This window comes from Podarcis tiliguerta, assembly GCF_965153285.1.
Source record: "Podarcis tiliguerta genome assembly, chromosome: Z".
Taxonomy (NCBI): Eukaryota; Metazoa; Chordata; class Lepidosauria; order Squamata; family Lacertidae; genus Podarcis; species Podarcis tiliguerta.
Genome location: NC_139553.1, coordinates 46,156,400 through 46,176,658, shown reverse-complemented (window position 1 = coordinate 46,176,658; position 20,259 = coordinate 46,156,400). Strand labels below are relative to the sequence as shown.

At 46.9% G+C, this 20,259-nt stretch overlaps 1 protein-coding gene across 4 annotated transcripts; it reads left to right on the top strand.

The window, feature by feature from the left end:
- The first annotated feature begins 2,115 nt into the window (after positions 1-2,115).
- On the top strand, positions 2,116-16,503 carry ITGB1BP2 (integrin subunit beta 1 binding protein 2). Of its 4 annotated transcripts, none has more exons than XM_083423233.1 (11): positions 2,116-2,368; positions 6,397-6,446; positions 7,468-7,524; positions 9,059-9,198; positions 10,176-10,294; positions 11,216-11,271; positions 12,392-12,462; positions 13,546-13,648; positions 14,804-14,926; positions 15,273-15,335; positions 15,856-16,503. In XM_083423233.1, the coding sequence occupies exons 1-11, from the start codon at positions 2,305-2,307 to the stop codon at positions 16,150-16,152; spliced, it is 1,143 nt and encodes a 380-aa protein (XP_083279359.1). In that variant the 5' UTR covers positions 2,116-2,304; the 3' UTR covers positions 16,153-16,503. The 4 variants fall into 4 exon arrangements, with proteins under 4 accessions (XP_083279359.1, XP_083279361.1, XP_083279360.1 ...); XM_083423235.1 differs by having other exon boundaries at positions 2,117-2,368; positions 11,219-11,271; XM_083423234.1 differs by having other exon boundaries at positions 2,121-2,368; positions 14,807-14,926.
- The last annotated feature ends 3,756 nt before the right edge of the window (positions 16,504-20,259 follow it).

Here is a 20,259-nt window from a genome sequence, read left to right as displayed (position 1 = left end):
AGAGATGAAGGTGGGTGGACCCGATTGGTTGTGTCACTTTCCATCCAACTGTCCACAACAGTCTTTTGTTAGCAATCTTTTAGGGACAATAGCCTTTGGGTCTTTTCTCACGTGATCCCCACTGAGCTGATTAGTGTGGATGTAGGGCAGGAAATAGAAGAAGATTATAGAATTGTAGAGTTGGGAGAGGGTCACAAGGGTCATCTAGTCCAACCCATCCAATACAGGAATCTTTTGCCCAACGTGAGGCTCAAACCCATGACCCTGAGATTAAGGGTCTCATGGTCTACTGACTGAGCTATCCAAATGCATGAACACAAGAACACCAGATCAGGCAAAAAGGCACATCTTGTCACCTCGCACCCTGTTCTCAGAGTGGCCAGAAGCCTATTATTTTATTGCTGCTCTTATGTTTGGTTTTATTTTTTTTCTTGGTTCCTATTTTTATCCTGTCAGTTGCTCTGAGACACTTCAGTGTGAAAAATGACAAAGTGGTAATAACAGAAGGAGTCAGCGTAGTGTAATGGTAAGGGTGCCAGACTAGGACATGGGAGATGAGGGTTCGAATCCCTGCTCAGCCACAAAGCTCACTGGGTGCAACCTGGGAGGCTGGCCTGTGCCTCTCTGCTTAAATGACCTCAGAGGGTTGTTGTGGGAATTAAATGAGGGGCAGAAATTGTATGTACACCACCTTGAGCTCCTTGGAGAAAAAATGTGACGTAAAAGCAATGAATAGATTTAAAAAAAAAAGTACTATGGGAATCTACTCTCCCCACTTGTGATTCTCTAGCAGCCCCAACAGTGGAGGTGGGACATAGCTATTATGGTTGGAAGTCGTTGTCAGCTGCAAAGTTGCCTTTTTTTTTTAATCCACCTTAATTGAGAGCTACCACCACTACATCCTGAGGAAGTGGATTCCACAGCAGTGGCAGACCTAGGATTCTCAAATTTCAGCGGTGATTTTTGTGACCCCAAAATTTGGTGCCCCCCAACAGTGCCCCCAGACTTTGCCCCCAGTGCAACAGAACTGGTCATACACCCCCTAAATCTGCCTCTGCCCACAGCCCCCCCCCACTTCTGGTAAGGACCTGCATCCTCCCAACCACTGTGGGTTTGTGTTCAAAGTATGAAATGCATCATCTCCTAGAAAAACCCTAAGATGTCAAGATTGTGGGGTTTGGGGATTTGAGCACCACAGAGTGGGGTTGGGAAGCCAAGTCAAAGATGCAAGAGAAACAAAAGCTACACAGGCACAATACATTTAAGGCAAATCCAGTCTCCCTGAAAAATAACAATTATGGGAACTGTAGTTTAGCCCTCACAGAAGGCTGGCCCACCCACAGGGCAAGGTGAGGCAACCACCTCAGGTGTCAGGGGCCAGTGGGGCAGCACATCCCAACGTTGATGTTTCTTTCCCATCCCACTTGGAATCATAGAATTATAGTGTTGGAAGGGACCCCAAGAGTCATCTAGTCCAACCCTCTGCCTTGCAGGGATCTTGAGACTGAGTCTCATGCTCTACAGACTCAGCTGTTGTTCCTGATGTAGATCTTTCCTGACCCCTTATTCTCTGCCTCGGGTGCCAAAATGTCTTTGGCCGGCCTTGCTACACTTCCCAGCACCCTTAACAAGCTACCGTTCCTGGGAATGGTTACGGGCGTTGGACTAGAACCTGGCTGGGAGACCAGGGTTCGAATCCCCGCTCAGCCATGAAGCTCCCTGGGTGACCTTGAGCCAGTCACCATCTCTTGGTCTGATTTACCTCACTGGGTTGTTGTGAGGATGAAATGAGGAGGAGGAGAACCACATACAACACCTTGAGATCCTTGGAAGATAAAGGTGGTATAGAAATGTAATAAATAAAAACAAATAAAATATTTGCGGGGGCAGGGGTACTTAATGCGACGCAGCCCAAACAACAGCTGATCTGAGCATCTTAAATATGGAGAAGACCAGTCCTTTATGTCTCTGGAGCATCTGCCTTGCGCTCCAGCTGCTGCTGCCACCGCTGCCGCCCCATTGCGCTGCGCCCTCCCCGCCGGGGCAATCCACGCCTGCTTGTTCAGTGCTTCTGGTAGGCCGAACGGGTTGCATGCCCATCTTTGGGCCGGGCTCCGGTTGCAGGGCCCTCCCCCTTGCCGCCTGCTAAAGATAGCCAGGGCTCGTTTTTCGCCCAGCCCCGAAAGTTGCGGTCGAGAGAGCCTCTCTGACTGACAGGGATGCGTGCTGGACAGTGACAGAGCCGGCCCGGCTTGCCTGCTTGCCTGCCTTTCTTTGTGAGGGTCTGGATCCCCGACCCAGGAGATGGCTCTGCTCTGCTACAACAAGGGATGCGGTCAGAAGTTTGACCCGGAGAAGAACACGCAAGGTAAGTCAGAGGTCCGGGAGCAGCGATGGGCGGCCTCTGATGTCCACGTGACTCCGTGCGAGTTCCCACGGCGCTCAGGAGAACCGCAGGAAGTTTGTTTGCAAGGAAGTGTGCGTGTAAGTTAGGAGAGTTGCTTTAACAGTTGACACGTATGCATGTGCGCGCGTGCGCGTGTTTGGTATTACCACTTTCTTTCTTTCCTGTGCCTCTCCGGCGAGTTCAACAGGTGATGTGATCACCCCAGAGCTATGATAAGAGGCTAAATTTCTGCCTGATGTTCACAGGACAGGAATCTCTGTAAGGGAAAAACCCGAAGACAACAATATATTGTTATTACAGTATTGTTACTAATCTTTACCGTTGATTAACTAAACCACAGTCTCAAGGCAATTTACGGGTAAGATGATTAAAAACACTTAAAAACACAAAAGTAACAAATGCATTTAAAACATGACCTTGCAGATCTGTCTCTGGCTGTGTACTCACTTTTGAAGCATATACATGCTGGAACCCTGGGAACTGTAGTTTACCCCTCAGCTACAATTCCCAGCACTCTTAACAAACTACAGCTCCCAGGGTTCTGGGGTGGGGGTTGCTTTAAAGGTACCGTGAGCCCTAGAACCAGCACATTCAAAGCACATGTCAAGCAAGGAAAATGTCTCAGTCACCTGCAGAGTCTGTAGTATCATTGGTATGCTTCCAGAACGAGAAAGGTGGAGTCTCCAAGGCAGAGAGAATTACTTCAAAAGCACCTCTTGGGCTACACACACACTTAAAGCACATAGCTTCACCCTGGGAACTGTAGCTTATTATGGGTGCCGGGAACTGTAGTTCTCTGTTGAGCAAACTACAGTTCCTATTATCCTTAGGGGGAAAGCATGTTTGGTGTATACACAGTCTTGGTTTACCTGCTCAGTGCCAGGGTTGCATTGCCAGAGCGAAAAGGCAGACAATAACAGTGCATTAGTGGACGCTCCACACATCCTTCAGTTTTATTAGTTGTTCTGTGATGCTTCCCCAGTGTTACCATGTTATTGCTGTTGAAATGCCCCCCCCCCTTCGGTTATAGATCGGGTTATTGCAATGTGGGTCTACTCTTAGGCCTGGTCTGGAAGTTCCACCGGTGCAGAATGCTACACCTAGACAGTTAGTGGGGATAAATTCTCACCAGCGCATAATTCCAAAGCTCAAAAGCTTGCGCTGACTGCCCATATGCTACTGAGGCAAGCTCTATGCTTTTGTATTAATTTACAAGGCCCTTAGCCACCTGGGTCCAAGTTACCTTAGGGAGCACCTGATCCCTTATATCCCTACCTGATCACAGAGGTCTTTGGGGGACTCAATGTTCTTGGCCCCCCCATGGCTCAGATGCACAGTGTGTTTAGTATTGTGGGCACAATTTTGTGGAATTCCCTTCCTGTTGAGGCCAGAGGCCCCCTCCTTGTTGAACCTCTGGCACCTACTGAATGCTCTATTATTATTATTATTATTATTATTATTATTATTATTATTATTCCAGCAGGCTAAATAAATAAATAAATAAATAAATCTATTATTTGTACCCTGCTAATCTGACTGGATTGCCCCAGCCACTCTTGGCAGCTTCCAACATAAATAAAAACGTAACACAACATCACACATTAAAAGCCTTCCCTATTCAGGGCTGCCTTCAGATGTCTTCTAAAGATTATATAGCTACTCATTTTCTTGACATCTGATGGGACGGCATTCCATAGGGCGGGTGCCACCACTGAAAAGACCCTCTGCTTGGTTCTCCATAGCTTCATTTCTTGCTGTGAGGGACCCCCCAGAAGGCCCTTAGAGCAAGATCTCAGTGTCTGGACTGAACGATGAAGGTGAAATCCTTCAATGGATTTTTAATTTTTTAAAAAACTTTTTATTTTCTCTCATTACCAATAAACTTATAACATACAGATTACATAAACATCTCTCCCTCCCTAATTTTGGACTTTCCTCGGCTTCCATTCCTGATTTATTTACTTCCTTATATATTCTGCATTATATTTTGAATTATGGTGCTGGAGGAGACTCTTGGGAGTCCCATGGACTGCAAGAAGATCAAACCTATCCATTCTGAAGGAAATCAGCCCTGAGTGCTCACTAGAAGGACAGATCCTGAAGCTGAGGCTCCAAGACTTTGGCCACCTCATGAGAAGAGAAGACTCCCTGGAAAAGACCCTGATGTTGGGAAAGATGGAGGCCACAAGGAGAAGGCGACAACACAGGACGAGATGGTTGGACAGTGTTCTCGAAGCTACCAGCATGAGTTTGACCAAACTGTGGGAGGCAGTGGAAGACAGAAGTGCCTGGCGTGCTCTGGTCCATGGGGTCATGAAGAGTCGGACACGACTAAATGACTAAACAACATACCGTATATTCTGCTATCTTCTACAAATATCATACTTTTTCCTTTTATTATATTACCTATTCCCTATCCATAAAACTGTGAATGCTTATTTAAATCCTACCATCAGATCACTGTTCTTCCTTTGTTTCTGCAAATATAATATAAAAGGTTCCCACTCTTTTTCAAAATCCCTGTTGTCCTTTTCCCGAAGTCTGTGTGTCAGCTTCACCATCTCTGCATAATTCACCAGTTTTTCTTGCCATTGTTCTTTTGTTGGAATTTCTCCAGTCTTCCAATTCTGCGCTAGCAGTATTCTCGCCACCGCCATTGCATACATAAATAGTGTCCTTTTCTCTTTTGGCAGGTCTTGCCCTAAAATGCCCAACAGGAAGGCTTCTGGTTGTTTAACAAATGTTATTTTAAACTTTTTTTAAAATTCATTGTAAATCATTTCCCAGTATACCTTAACTTTTTTACAATCCCACCACATATGACAAAAAGTCCCTTCAGCCTCTTTACACCTCCAACATTCCCTCTGCTCATTTTTACATCTTCATATAATTTTCCTTTAACAATATACAGTCTGTGAATTTCAAATTTACTTTCTAGAGTTTTGTCCAATATTCAAATTGTATGTTGTGGCCCATATCTTGTGCCCATTTAATTATTACTGATTTCACTTCCTCATTTTTTGTTTCCCATTCCAAAATAATGTTATACGTTTTCTTTAATAATTTTGTGTTCTCTTCTATTACAGTGGTACCTCGGGTTAAGTACTTAATTCGTTTCGGAGGTCTGTTCTTAACCTGAAACTGTTCTTAAACTGAAGCACCACTTTAGCTAATGGGGCCTCCAGCTGCCCTGTGCCACCGGAGCCCAATTTCTGTTCTCATCCTGAAGCAAAGTTCTTAACCCGAGGTACTATTTCTGGGTTAGCGGAGGCTGTAACCTGAAGCGTCTGGCCCCGGTGATTTCCCTGCCTTTGCCTGGTTTATTGCATCTATAATTTCCTGCATGGTTATTTCCTTCAATGGATGTTTGATTTTCTAGTTTTAACTGTGTTTTTTTTTGTATCTCACAATAGAGACTGTTGTAGTCAAGGGATATGTAATTTGTTTAAATAAATACGATAACTAATACAGCACAACGAAAGTCGAACAAAACCCTAGACTGTAAAAGCTGCAGGATTTCAGCAGGGGGTTATGGGACATGCACAGATTGGAAATGCAGCAGCATGTTCACCCTGGAACCTTTGCGAGTGCGAACAGCATCAAAAGTGGGATCATGTACAACCACTCCCCAATACTGCCCCAAGCACAAATTGTCCTGAATGCCCAGTGAGAAGGATATCTGAGGGGCCAGGGGTGAGAAAAGTAATACCGCTTGCAGACTTCACAAAGGGATCCAGTTGCCCACTGTGATAATGGGATGCAGGGCTACATGAGCCTTTGGCCTGATCCAGTAAGATGAGAGCCTGGATAGCTCCAGTTGGTTGGAGTGTGGTGGTGATAATGCCAAGGTTGTAGGTTTGATCCCCGTATGGGACACCAGCTTATTCCTGCATTGCAGCGGGTTGGAATAGATGATCCTCAGGGTCCCTTCCAACTCTATGATTCTGGCTGAACTGTTGACTTCTACCATTTTTGTTTCCTGCTCTCAGACTCCTGCCTCTACCACCCGGGTTTACCCATCTTCCATGATGCCTTGAAGGTGAGTTGGTTGAGCAGAGCAGGGCAATGGGCTGAAGATCATCACTGCAGTGCCACATCCTTGCATAGGATTGCACAGGGTCTGACTGGTCAGTGGGGTCTGGAGAGACTGGCATAAGGCATAAGAATAGCAGGTTGTTGATCAGGTATTTGTGTGTATGGGGGGAGGCATCCTGTTGCTTTACATTTTGGCTGGGCTTAGCAGCCCTTGGAATTCCTATCATACCACCTTAACCTGTCATGGCTCCCCCCAAAGACCCCTGGGCACTGTCGTTTGTTAAGGGTGCCGACTGTGAGTTGTTAGGAGCAAGGGAGGATTTAGGGCTGTGCAAGGGAAGGAGAGAAGGCAGAGGCACTAGGCTTTGGAAAGAAGGTGTGAGACTCTGACAGTGTCTCTTTCCCAAAACCTAGTTAATGCATTCCCAACTTTGGGATACTATGGGAGCTTGGGAGGGCTCCAGGGCCCTGCCAGAACCTCATGCCTCTTTCCCAAAGCAGAACTGCCCCCTCACCCAATTTTGTGAAAGCAGCATGAGGGCTGGGTGTGTGTGTGCAAATTTTGGCGCCATCCAAGTCTGCCAATGATAGAAGACCCCCCCCCCCCACAGAGCTGCAGTTCTCAGGAACCTTAACAAACTTCAGTTCCTGCAGTTCTCCAGGGAACTGTTCAATGTACGCTGAGGATGTGAACTTGGCTTTCTCACTTCATGCTCCACGGCTGTGAATTAAGAGCATCTGTCCTGTGCCTACCATTTACAGTGAGGACTGGGAAATGGAGGGATGAGTTTGCAAAAAATGCCCCTGTCCTCCCAGCATCACTACTGCATTCTGGGACTTGTTGCCCTGCCCCCCTGGTGTTACTGGTGGTTAAAAAAGAAAATATGCCACTCCTCTGGCTGTAAAAGAGCACACAGGTTTTCCCCGCCAGACACCAGTATTAAATTTCTAGTTGCCTCTGGTAACCATTTGTGGGATGCTGTGTTTGTGAAATGGAAGACTTACCCCTATGTTATTCCTCCCAGGGCTGGTCTTGTTGCAAGAAACGAACCACCGACTTCTCAGAATTCCTCTCCATAAAGGTGTGTTCTGTGCGCATTGGATCTCCCCCTTCACCCCATAGTGCTGGCTCCTGTGAGCCAAGTGAGTTTTGACCGATCTCTGGTGCGCCACTCTTTTGGGTGAATTTCTTTGAACTGTATGAGCCCTATGTTGGAGATTCAGGCAGATGTTCTGATGACCATTGCCTTTATGTAAATATCCAACCTGCTGACCCTTAGAGTCATAGGAAGCTGCCTTATACTCAGCCAGACCATTGGTCCATCTAGCTCAATATTGTCTACATGGACTGTCAATGGCTCTCCAGGGTTTAGGGATCTCTTTCAGCCCTACTTGGAGACACCAGGGATGGAATCCGGGACTTTCTGCATGCAAAACAGATGCTCTGCCACTGAGCTATGGCCCCATCCCATCTGAAAGGCTTAGAGCAGGTAATTAACAACTGGAAAGCAGTCAAACAAGCACTAGCAAAACAGCTAAATTAAAATGGTTAGTTCAGCAAAGGTAGCAGATGGTGACATGTTATATTGACGAGCACTAGATCAACCTGTCACATCTTGAACATATAAAGCTGAGCTTTCCTAAATCAGGCCAACTGGACCACCTAGCCTAATATTTTCTTTCCGCTTGGTAGTTGAGATCCTTTTACAGGGGAGATGTTGGGAACTGAATTGGGATGTTCTGCGTGCAGAACAGGTGGTCTACCACAGAGCTATGGCCCCCACCTCCATCTCTTATGGCAGACACATGAATGTGCATGCAGACGTAAGCAGCCAGTGCATGGAATAGGAGAGCGCTCACTTTCAAGGGCAGGAGAGATCTTCCTCACAATATAAATGAGTGCTACTAACATGCTGTGGCAATGTGGCATATGGGCATGCTCCTTTGCTTACAAGTACATGGACACATCAAGAGCAGGCGAAGGACACTGGCAAACTGGAATGTGTCCAGAGGAGGGCAACCAAAATGGTCAAAGGCCTGGAAACGATGCCTTATGAGGAACGGCTAAGGGAGCTGGGCATGTTTAGCCTGGAGAAGAGGAGGTTAAGGGATGATATGATAGCCATGTTCAAATATATAAAGGGATGTCACATAGAGGAGGGAGAAAGGTTGTTTTCTGCTGCTCCAGAGAAGCGGACACGGAGCAATGGATCCAAACTACAAGAAAGAAGATTCCACCTAAACATTAGGAAGAACTTCCTGACAGTAAGAGCTGTTCGACAGTGGAATTTGCTGCCAAGGAGTGTGGTGGAGTCTCCTTCTTTGGAGGTCTTTAAGCAGAGGCTTGACAACCATATGTCAGGAGTGCTCTGATGGTGTTTCCTGCTTGGCAGGGGGTTGGACTCGATGGCCCTTGTGGTCTCTTCCAACTCTATGATTCTATGATTCATGTGCCCTCTGCAGATGTATTTTGTAACATGTGAAGGGGCCCTTAGTGGGCCACTGGTTCCTACAGCTTTGGGCACTTCCAGACGACCTGTTTATTGAGTATTCCTCCTGATTCGGTTGTGGAGAGGTTCAAACTAGGGCTGGATGCTATGCATTTTGTCCCCAAAGGGCTGCACCAAAGGGTATCACAGCAATGAGAAGCCTCCAGAGCCAGAGGAGGCCCCGAGCGAGCAAAAGGTCAAGACAAGCACTGAGGTCATCATCCAGGGGCCAAAGTCAGCAGAGATGATGGAGCGTGAGAGGCCCAGGTGAGGTGGGGAGAAAAGGCAGGCCATTCTTCTGGGACCAGGGGCAACGAGTTAAAAAATTGCCTTGTACCATACCCTCCAACATTTATCTAATGAAAATAGAAATATATTCAATAATAATGATAATGATACCCCACCATCTGATTCGGTTAGCCAACACATATAAAAACGTACTAAAACATTAAACATTAAGAAAAACTTCCCTATACAGGTCTGCCTTCATGTGTCTTTTAAATGTTGTATAGTTATTTCCGGGGTTTTTTTGGGGGGGTGTTGCATAACTGAGCCAAAACCAACATTTCTCTGATGGAAATAGGGATGTCTTAAGGAAAAGCAGTACATTCCAGGATCAAAAACGAAACCAGGATGGCTTCTGTAAATCTGGGACCGTCCCTGGAAAATAGGGACACTTGAGGGTCTGTTATACTGAGCCAGACCATTGGGCCATCCAGCTCAGTTTCATCTATCCTGATAGACAGCATCTGTCCAGGGCATCGAGCAGAGACATTCCCAGCCCTACCTGGAGATGCCATTTGGGGCTGAACCTGGGACCTTCTGCATGCAAAGCAGATGCTCTGCTACTGAGCTACAGGCTCTTGCTAGATCAAACCAAGAGTCCCTCTAGTCTAGCCTGCTGCTCCTCTCCATGGCCAGCCATATGCCTCTTGCAACACCCCCCCCCCCAAGGAGAGTGTGAAGGCAGCATTCCTTCCTTGTTGTATGCCCCAGTGTCTGCCACTGAGAGGCAGACTGCCTCCAGGTATGAAGGCCCCATTTTGGTGCTGTGGCTAATTCCTGTTTAAAGCCCTGGAGCCCTGGGGCAGGGAGTTCCACAGGTGAACTGTGCATTTTGTGAAGGGGGTGGCACATGGTGAAAACCTTCTTGGAACCCTGTTTCAGACGAAGCTTGGCAGGAACTCTGAATCTTAATATATCATCAAATCTCTTTTGTTTTTTATTTTGTTAATGTTCTCCAGTTCTGATGAGCCTAAACAGCTGCTGCCTGTGAAAGTGTCCGGATCTCTGGCACAGGCCCTGAGCAAGCTGGATTTGACCCGCAAGGACCACCCGCCAGTTCAAGGCTCAGCAGACACTCGTAAGAGCCTTGCTGGTTTGGGAGGGTGAGGTGGGAAATAACTACAAAGGGGTACAGGACAGGTATTGTACTTGGAAAGGATTGCCCCAATTTTTGGTGCCTGCAGGCATATTTGGAAATCTAAGAAACTGTTGTGGGCACCACAAGATACCCCTTTCACAGAATAAAAACAAACAATGTCCAGAACCCCCTCTCAAAAAAAGACAAAACTCACCCCCCCCCAAAAAAAACAAATAAGACTGCGTCTGCAGCAAATGTTTAAAGCACATTTGACACATGTTTAAAGCACATGGCTCTGCCCAGAGAATCTTTGGAATGGTAGATTACCCCAAAGCTATAATTCCCAGCACCCTTAACAAACTACAGTTCCCAGTATTCTTTGGGGAAAAGCTATGCACTTTAAATATATGGCGGAGATGCGGCAGGGGGCTCCCCCATCTTGTTTAAGGCCCAAGGTCAAGAAGTCCAAGCAGTTTGAGCAACAACATGTTTTCATTTTAGAAAACCTGAGCTGGGTTCCCTTTCTGTTACAAGCGGGAGCCTGCGGTGGCTACCTGTTGCTCTGCTGGATAAAAATGTAAACTCTTGGTATCCAATACGGCACTGAGGAATAGAGCATGAGCTGTATTACAGGGGTGTTTGGGGTTGCTGCCTTTGTGCTGAGCATCGACAGGCTCACCTGCCCACCTCCCTTTTTATGGGTCTGATAGCAGCACACAGCAAATCAGTCGCCCAGATCTACGAGCTCAGGGCTGTTAGTTAGCATAGGATCTCCCTGGACTTTAACCAACCGCAGTGGATTGCACTTTGCAGAGCCAATAGGGCTAAGCTCTTAGAAGTGGGTGGGGTGGCCTGTCATTTGGGGGTTTGCAAAGTGCCCTCAAGAAGTTTGCCTGACTTTGCATTTGTGCCTCCCCATAACAGCTTCCCTGGAGGTGAGCGCTGGCACCACCTGCAAGAACTCTGGCTGCAAGGCGGTGAGTCCTGTGTTTGGGCTTTGCCCCTCCCTTTCTAAACTCCCGGCATGTCTCCTCAAGCCTGTGCTCTCTTTCCATGAGTTTTCTCAGATTTCCAATACTGTTCCCCCCTCCTTTCATTTACACCCTCTGCTCTGAGACTTTGCATCTCCGATGTGAACTTCTGACCAAACCTTAAGGCAACCTACCCCAGCCGCACATTTTGGACTACTGCCCCCATGGTTCCCATCCGTCATCGTCAGCTCATATGTTGGGAGCTGTAGTTCAACATTTGGAAGGGCACCAGGTTGGGGGAGATTGCTATACTCTGTCTGATTGTGAAAGGATGGGGTTTCTGGGATATTTCTCTAGCATAGAATTTAGAGCTGAGGATGAGCCAGTTCACGCACATTTCACAGAACCAGGGAAAGGTGTGGCTGGCGCTCATGGGAGTTGTAGTCCGACCACATCTGGAGGGCGCCAAGTTTATCTATTTATTTGCTGCATTCACATCCCACCTCTTTCTCCAAGTTGCTCAAGGCAGCTTACGTGGTTCCCCCCTCCATTTAATCCCCACAACAACCCTGTCAGGTAGGTTAGGCTGAGAGGCAGGGAGTGGCCCAGAGTTACTCGGTGAGCTTCATGGCAAAATTGGCCTTTGAACCTGGCCCCCACCTAGTCCAGTGCTCTAACCGCTATACCACACAGTCTCTTGTGGTAGTTGCAGTCCAATGTTTGGAGGGTACAACACTGAGGAAGGTTGCCTCAAGCCTAGAGCCCAATCTGTGGAGGCTGCTCAGTTTCCTCTTCCTAGGTCTCAATGCTGAAGGTCAGCAGCAGGAAGGATGGGGACAGAGGTGAAATTTCTTGCTTCTGTCTTTCATTGGCTCTGGCGCCACCTACTGTTGGGCTCCATGCCACCTGCCAATCCCAAAGGACACCAGCCACCATTGGCCTTGATCCACAGTTTCTCCACTCCAAACAAGATTCCTGCTGGGAAATGGAGCCCGCGGCTGTGGCTTGTGCATCAGGAAGCAAAGGGTGGGCCTGGGGCTTCTCTGGCCAGCAGAGAGATGGTTTGGCCGCCTCTGCCTCCCGCAAGGCTGCTTGGCTGACCTTTCTGCCCTGGCTTATCTTCCAGGTTTACCAGGGAGAAGAAAGCGATAGGGAGACCTGCACATTCCACCCTGGGGTGCCTGTCTTCCACGAAGGGTAAGGCGTAATTTCTCCAGCCCTGCCTGTGGGATCATGGGGTGCTTCGTCTCCCATGTTCAACCCATGCTGGCCAGCTGGAGGACGGTTTCTCTTTGTCAGCAGTTGTGTTCTGGTGCACAGGCTATTCTGTTCCTGCACTGTGCTCTGCAGGGTGCAATACCCTTGGAGCTCTTTTATCATACTCGTACAGCTCGAGCAGGTCGTTCCAGGGTGCGGAATCAAGCACACAGCACTGGACCCCAATCCATATCTGGCGAAATCCAGGACTCCTCCCCCAAATACTTCTGCTTAATAGAGCTCACCTCATGCACATGCTTTCCCTGTGCTCACTCCAGTCAATCAAGCTTCTGTCTCCCCCCATCCTGTAGATTCTAGTGAGGATGATGCATTCCAAGGCAGCTTGTGACAAAAAGTAGCCTAAATGCCCATTAGAGCTCATTGTTCCCCATCAGTGAAAAGCCCAAAGTTGTCACAAAATAATTGGACGTTTTCGAGCTATTTTTTGAGGGACATGGGCAAGAACAACACTGCTGACATCAGTTGCCATACGTGCAGATTTTCCTGAACATTTAGCTGATTTCCGCCCAGATTCTGCTTTCGGCTGCAGTATTCTGGGCGTGACATATGGCAACCCAACATAAGAAGAGCCGGCATTCTGTTCTCACGGTGGCCAACCAGATGCCCCTTTGGGAAACCTGCAAAAAACTCCTCCTTCCTGAAGTTTCCAGCAACTGATATTCAGAAGCATCGCTGCCTCCAGCTGCGGAGGCAGAGCATAGCCTCCATCATGGCTGGAAGCCCTTGATAGCTTTAACCTCTTCCATGAATTTTTTCAATCTTCTTTTAAAGCCATCCAAGTCCATGACCATCCCAACCATCTTTAGTTTAACTAAGTGCTGTGTGTGTATATGTCCCTCCAGTCTTCCAATCTTCTGTTGGCAACCAGGCAGCTTAGGAACAATTTGCTACACTCAAATAGCCAAAGTAGGATCAAGGCAAGAATTCAGGGGTGGCTTAATTCTCAGCCTCTTTCCTGTGCTTCTCTCTCCTATCGGTTCATTTGATCCCCCACCCTCCCAGCATGAAATACTGGAGCTGCTGTGGAATGAAAACCACCGACTTCACAGCATTCCTGGAGCAAAAGGGTTGCAGCCGAGGGAAGCACACCTGGGTGAAGAAGCAGGTGAGGAACACACGCTCCTCTGGTCCCCTGTTAGGGATGGGCAAATCTCTCCATTTCAGTTTTCTCAGTCTCTCTCCCCTCTCCTCCCTCCGTTTCTTAAATTCAGCTCCCCACATGTCCGCAGAAATTTCTGGATTTTTAAAAATCCCCATTAAAATTAATCAGCGGGCTGGTGTAAATTTCTCCTAACAAACCTATTTTTGCATGCGGTTTTGAGCAATGCACACATTTCTGCAAGGTGTTTTGATGGGATTTCATGTGTTGTTCTCACATATATACAGTGGTACCTCGGGTTACATATGCTTCAGGTTACAGACTCCACTAACCCAGAAATATTACCTCGGGTTAAGAACTTTGCTTCAGGATGAGAACAGAAATTGCGCCGTGGCGGCAGTGGGAGGCCCCATTAGCTAAAGTGGTACCTCAGGTTAAGAACAGTTTCAGGTTAAGAACGGACCTCCAGAACGAATAAAGTTCTTAACTTGAGGTACCACTGTACTTGGAAGTGCTGGTCATTCACTTCTTCCCCATGACCTTCACACACACAAAGTAATCCATTAAAGGAGACTGAGAGCCTGTACCTTAAGTGAGTTAATAGTATGAAATGTATTTTAATGTTGCACCTGATGGTGAAAGTAGATGTGATGTAGGAGGGTTGTGATAAGACTCTTTCAGGGGGGGGAAGAATAGGCCCCATTAGCTAAAGTGGTGCTTCAGGTTAAGAACGGACCACCGGAACGAATTAAGAACTTAACCCGAGGCACCACTGTACATGCATTTTGACACATACTTGCCCCTCTTACACACATTGCTTGGCTGGAGAAATGCTTTGCAAAATGTGAAGTTCACATTTGAAGGATAGCTGTGTTCTAGTTCAGGAACTGGGTTGAGAAGTGCGAATTAGGTTAGTTTCTCATTAAAATGCAAAAAGAAAGAAAGAAAGAAAGAAAATTATCCCCCTCCTCTGCTCGTCAACCACTTAGTGTGCTTACTGGGCTTCCTATGAAAAGGGGCTCCTTGCCTGTCTTCACCCTTGCTTTGCAGCTAAGATACCCTCCCCCCACAACCTTTCAAGGCCCACCTGCCCTGAGGGAAGTGGCTGCTCCATAAATAGGAAGTGGGCAGGTGGGAATGTTAACTGGCTCTTTTTGGCAGCAGGACAAGAAGTTGGTCTCTTGCCGGCAGGACTGGCACCAAACCGGCAGCCAAGTGGTGGTGACCATCTATGCCAAGACCCCTCTGCCAAATCTCAGCTCTGTGAAGGCCAACCGCACAACGGTAAGGAAGGGCAGACATTGCCCTGAGGAGGGCTATCTGCCCCTTGGAACAACCTTGGCGCTGCTGAGTGCAGTGCTGGCCTGCATGGCGAATGTGCGATCATTGTTTTCTCCAAAATGAGATGGGTGTGGTCAGTGCTATTTTTCTAGAAAAGAGGTGCCGGAACTCACCATGCGTGCCTGCCTTTTTTCTCTTATAATGGCAATGGCGCCCATCTGAGAGGTGCCAGAACTGAGTTCTGGTGAGTTCCAGCTGGGAAAAAAAGCCCCGGGAGTGGCAGTGGGGGTCCTACACCAGGACAAAATTGTACTGAAGTTGCCTCCTCTTTTTATCCCCCTTCCTGCAGCTGGACATTCATATTACTTTCGAAGGAGATAAGGTTTTCCAGGCAGAGTTGGATCTCTGGGGGGTAAGTTTTGGGTTGCTTCACTTGGTAACAAACTATAGTTTTTAAAAAAAAATGAAAAATATTTGTGGGACGGGGACTGTGTTGAGGGTGCAACGACAGCTAAAGCTATTGAATTCCTACTCCATGAGCAGCTGTTAAACACACAGGAAAAATACAGTTACCTTGCAGTTCCACAGTTTGGCTACAGTGGGGAAGCCTAAACATGCCCTCCACTCGCATAGCAGACCTTATGGCATGGCACAGCTATAAACATGCTGCCTAGTGTGTCCAGTCATTGGATCCCTCCCTTCTTTCCCTCAGAAGTTCTCCTCTGCCAGCAGCCAAAGGTTCCAGAAGCCATGGTGCTGGCTCCTACAAGAGGCTACTAGCCGTGATGACTGCCCTCCAATAATCTGCTGCCTGAAGCAGTTGCCTTCCTTTGCCTAACGTTAGGGCCAGCTCTATACCATACTATGCCTTGGCTCTGTGACAGCAGAGAGTCAGAGCAGTATTCATTAAATGGCACTCTTCTCCTCTCCAGGTCATCAATGTGGAGAAGAGCTTTTTGAACATGTTGCCCTCCAAAGTGGAAATTACCCTGAAGAAGGAAAACGCTGTCACCTGGGCTAGGCTGGAGCACCCCCAGGGCAAATCACAAATGTTGCGGCAGCAGCAGCAGCTGGAGACAGACAGCTTGGAAAGCCAAAAAGCCAGAGGAGCTCATCTGGAAGAAGAGTCCGACGACAGCTTGAGCTGGTCAGAGGAGGAGGAGGAGGAATGGGAGGAAGGAGAGAAGAGCCAAGCCCTCCCTGCTAGCCACGACTCTGATGGGAAGTGAGTTGCAGCTGAGTGCTGCAGCCTGTGGAATTGGGAATGGGCTGGACTGTTCCCAGCTCTGATCTGTGTTACTGAAAACAGGGGCACCAACCGGATGCTACAGGAAGAATGCCCACTGTTTGCCAGGGACAGACTATGCCTGATGCTCCTCCTCTTCTGTCCAGGGCTGCAGAGCTGTCTGGATTGGGATGCAGGTGAAGGGAGGTGTGGGGGGCATATCCAGGGTGGTGGGAACCGGTTTCTGGAATTTCCCCATCCCCTCTTTTGTTTGTGTCTCTGTTGCTGCATTTCATTCAAGGAATAAGAAACTTTCTTCAATAAAAAGGAAGATGAAAAGTATACTATGAAAGTACCACCGTCTTGGGCAGTGTTTTTGTGGTTGTGTTTGACTCTTGGGAGATTGTGCTTGGCTCAGGGTTGGGGGTGAGGGGAACATAGGAAGCTGACTTCTAGCTCAGTCTTTGTCCATGCTGACAGTGATAAGAATTGCCGGTCTGTTAAGTGCCATTAAGACTCTTTGCCGCTTGAGTATGGCATCGAAAGACTGCACTCTGCTGTTTAATTCATTAAGAGACCAATATAAGCTGCAGCCTCTGGGCGTTATGAAAACAAGAAGCTGGCTTTATACAGAATCAGACCATTAGATGACCTTGCCCAGTATTGTCCAACCTGACTGGCAACAGCTATCCAGAGTCTGAGGCAGGGGATCTTTCAACCCTACCTGGAGAAATGAGGGACTGGACCTGGGAGCTTCTGCATGCAAGCAGATGCTCCAAGACTGAGTCCTGGTCCTTCTAGGCTTTGTGTGGGTTTCCATTTCTGAGTTGGGGTTGCCTGCTCTGGACAAGGCACAGCATCACTCAGACAATTCAGAGCAAGCAAAGGAAAAGTAATTCTTCACATAGTGCACAGTCGAACTATGGGATTGGCTCTCATTAGATGCAATGGTGGCCACAAGCTTAGGTGACTTTCGTTTGTTTTTTTTAAAAAAAAGTTTATTAGGGTTTTATAATTACAGGAAAAAAGGAAAAAGACAATAAAAAGAAAATTAAAAAACAATACATCAAAAAAGAAAAAACAATACGTCAACACAACAATAAAAAGCAAAATCATTTAAAAACACACCCATTTTCCATATCTTTATCTTTCAATGACTTATTTCCTCGACCTCCTCCCACCTCCCATTTTTGTATTCCAGTTAATAATTAAAACAGCAAATCCTTTTCATCTTCCATTACTTTCTATCATTTAGTTGTCTTAATTTATTTTAACCTTATTTTACCATCAAAAAATCTTAATATTTATCTATACTTAGGTCCTTATCATATTTCTGCTAGAGTAATATAATTTCATTCCACCATTTCCCAACATTCCTTAATTGTGCTATATTACACTAAATAAAATTTAAAAAAATTTCCCAATCTTTTCCCACCATCTCTTCTCCTTGGTTTCGGATTTTGTCAGTCTTTTTTATCAGTTCCATGTAGTCCATCAACCTGGTGCTCTTGTATCCGAGGCTCTTAACTCATCTCCCTGTCCTGTCTGCAGATTTCTTTTAATGCCAAAGACTAAGTCCCAAAGGGTTTCCATCTTAGCAGCTCCTTGATTCCATCTCTACCCGTTGGCCCATACTCCATATTCGAAGCTGTAATCCAAAAGATGTTCCAGGACATACTCCAAAGGCCCCCTACCCTGACCTACATAGAAACTAGGAGAAGAATATGCTATGTCTGTTCTGAGCTGCAGGCCCAAAGTGGTTTGATGCAGGGATACCAAAGAAAGATGGAGACAACTCCAGAATGGCCTCTTCTAAGTGCTTTATTAAAAGAAAGCTATAAACTCACAACACAGCATGCAGAGCCTCACAGTCTTTACAGACATGGGATGCAAACAGCAACAGAGAGAGGTCATCATGACCTGCCTGCAAAGTGCTAATATGCTAAGCATTACTTACACAAAAGACAGCTTGCGTTAATTTGCCCAGAACCTCCCCTCACACCTGGCTGGTGAGGCCATAGGTGGCAACTGTCCAAAGCTTCTCCCCTCCCTGGGCCTAGAGCCCAGCATCCCAAGGTCCACAGATAAGCGCAGCATCAAAGCAAATTCATTAGTATACATCAAAGCAAGCTCGTTAGCATACATCAAAGCAAGGGAACATAAACATATATGAGCTCATTCTTGCAACGACTACCAATTAATTGTAGGGTTATCCTGAATACCAAGATGGCGTTTGCAGCGCTTCTGGGAAATGTCACCTTTGGGTCAATACAGTGTCCTTCAGGCACATGGTGACCTGTGAGAGTTCTGGAGTTCCTGGAAGCAGGTTGCCAAGGAACAAAGCCTGCCTGCCTGCGTGGCCATGGGCGATATGACAAGTAAGGTAACACCTTTCAAGGTATTACCTTGAAAGTATTACCTTGAAAGTGCTATGTAATAAGAGAGCATATCCACGTTAGCTTTTGCAAGAGCTGTTGTTTTCAGCAGGCTGGCCACAAATTTGTGTTCTTTTCCCTGTCCCCATCTCAACTTTAGCTAGCTTTTCATTTTCCCTGATGGGAAATGATGTGTCACTCAGAAAGCACGCATAACTAGCCCAATAGCATGTATCTGGGCTGATATGGGGCAGCAACTGCTTGACACAACATCTTGTGATCTCCCAACAAACAAAGCAGAATGAATGCTTAAGAAATATCTGATGTCATCTAATCTCTCTGCAAAGAAAGCAGGATGAATACTCAATAAGCAGATAACCTGGAAACTGCCTCAGAGAGGTACCAGCTCTGGATGAAAAGGTGCTAGGGATTGAACCAGGAACATTTTGAATGCAAAAATATGTGCTTTCTACCACCTTGTTCCCCTGTGGCCTGGTATGAGTGAATCACTGGATGGCCCCAGCTGCTGAGCGCCAGCATGTAGAAGTATAGGAAGTGTGAATGGAAATGCTTTGCGTTCCCAGGTCCATGCAGGAATACACACGTTGCCTCTGTTCTGCCATACCAGTGACGTCCAGCTTTGGTGCTTGAGTTGCCTACTGGAACTAAGAAATCAGGGTGATAAATGAGTGTCTGCCTTAACTGCATGAAATGCAGAGAAACACAGGTGGTGATAATTATGTAACATAAGCAAGTTGTTGATAACACAGGCATTCTGACATTGACAAGGAAATGAACAAATATGAATTAAACATCCTTTATCTCGATTCAATCAGATGTGATAGTGTTGAACCTCTTGATAGCTTGTAACTCAGCAGTTTCATGTTGCAGCCTCCTGTTGAAATTGCTCTAGGATGAGCTCTCTAGAACCACTTACAGAAAGAACTGGAAGGTTGAAATGTCCCCCCCAAAGGGCTTTTAAATATTGTCATACCTGATGCCAAACTTTGTGACCATTTATTTTTTTCCACAGAACATAGCTGGCAGATGATAGCATACATGACATTGGAAGATGAGGTGATTGAACCCCAGATGTTGTGAATGGACGAGGGTGTTCAGGCATATGCCCCTAGAGAGTAAGAGTGTAACCCTAACCCCTATTTAGTAAAGGTAAATAGACCCCTGACCATTAGGCCCAGTCGTGACCGACTCTGGGGTTGCGGCACTCATCTCGCTTTATTAGCTGAGGGAGCCGGCATACAGCTTCTAGGTCATGTGGCCAGCATGACTAAGCCGCTTCTGGCGAACCAGAGCAGCGCACGGAAACGCCGTTTACCTTCCCACCAGAGCAGTACCTTTTTATCTACTTGCACTTTGACGTACTTTTGAACTGCTAGGTTGGCAGGAGCAGGACTGAGCAACGGGAGCTCACCCCGTCGTGGGGATTCAAACTGCCAGCCTTCTGATCAGCAAGTCCTAGGCTCTGTGGTTTAACCCACAGCGTCACCCGTGTCCCAACACACCACTGAATTCAGTAGGACTTACTTCTGAGTACAGTGGTATCTCGGGTTAAGTACTTAATTCGTTCCGGAGGCCTGATCTTAACCTGAAACTGTTCTTAACCTGAAGACCACTTTAGCTAATGGGGCCTCCTGCTGCTGCTGCACCGCCAGAGCATGATTTCTGTTCTCATCCTGAAGCAAAGTTCTTAACCCGAGGTACTATTTCTAGGTTAG

What these genes read in the sequence shown, in the direction of transcription:
- ITGB1BP2 (XM_083423233.1), top strand. Translation starts at nt 2,305, where the DNA reads ATGGCTCTGCTCTGCTACAACAAGGGATGCGGTCAGAAGTTTGACCCG. An exon ending in ATGGAGCGTGAGAGGCCCAG is followed by an intron (nt 9,199 to 10,175) that starts GTGAGGTGGGGA and finishes AATGTTCTCCAG; the next exon opens with TTCTGATGAGCCTAAACAGC. An exon ending in GTGCCTGTCTTCCACGAAGG is followed by an intron (nt 12,463 to 13,545) that starts GTAAGGCGTAAT and finishes CCACCCTCCCAG; the next exon opens with CATGAAATACTGGAGCTGCT.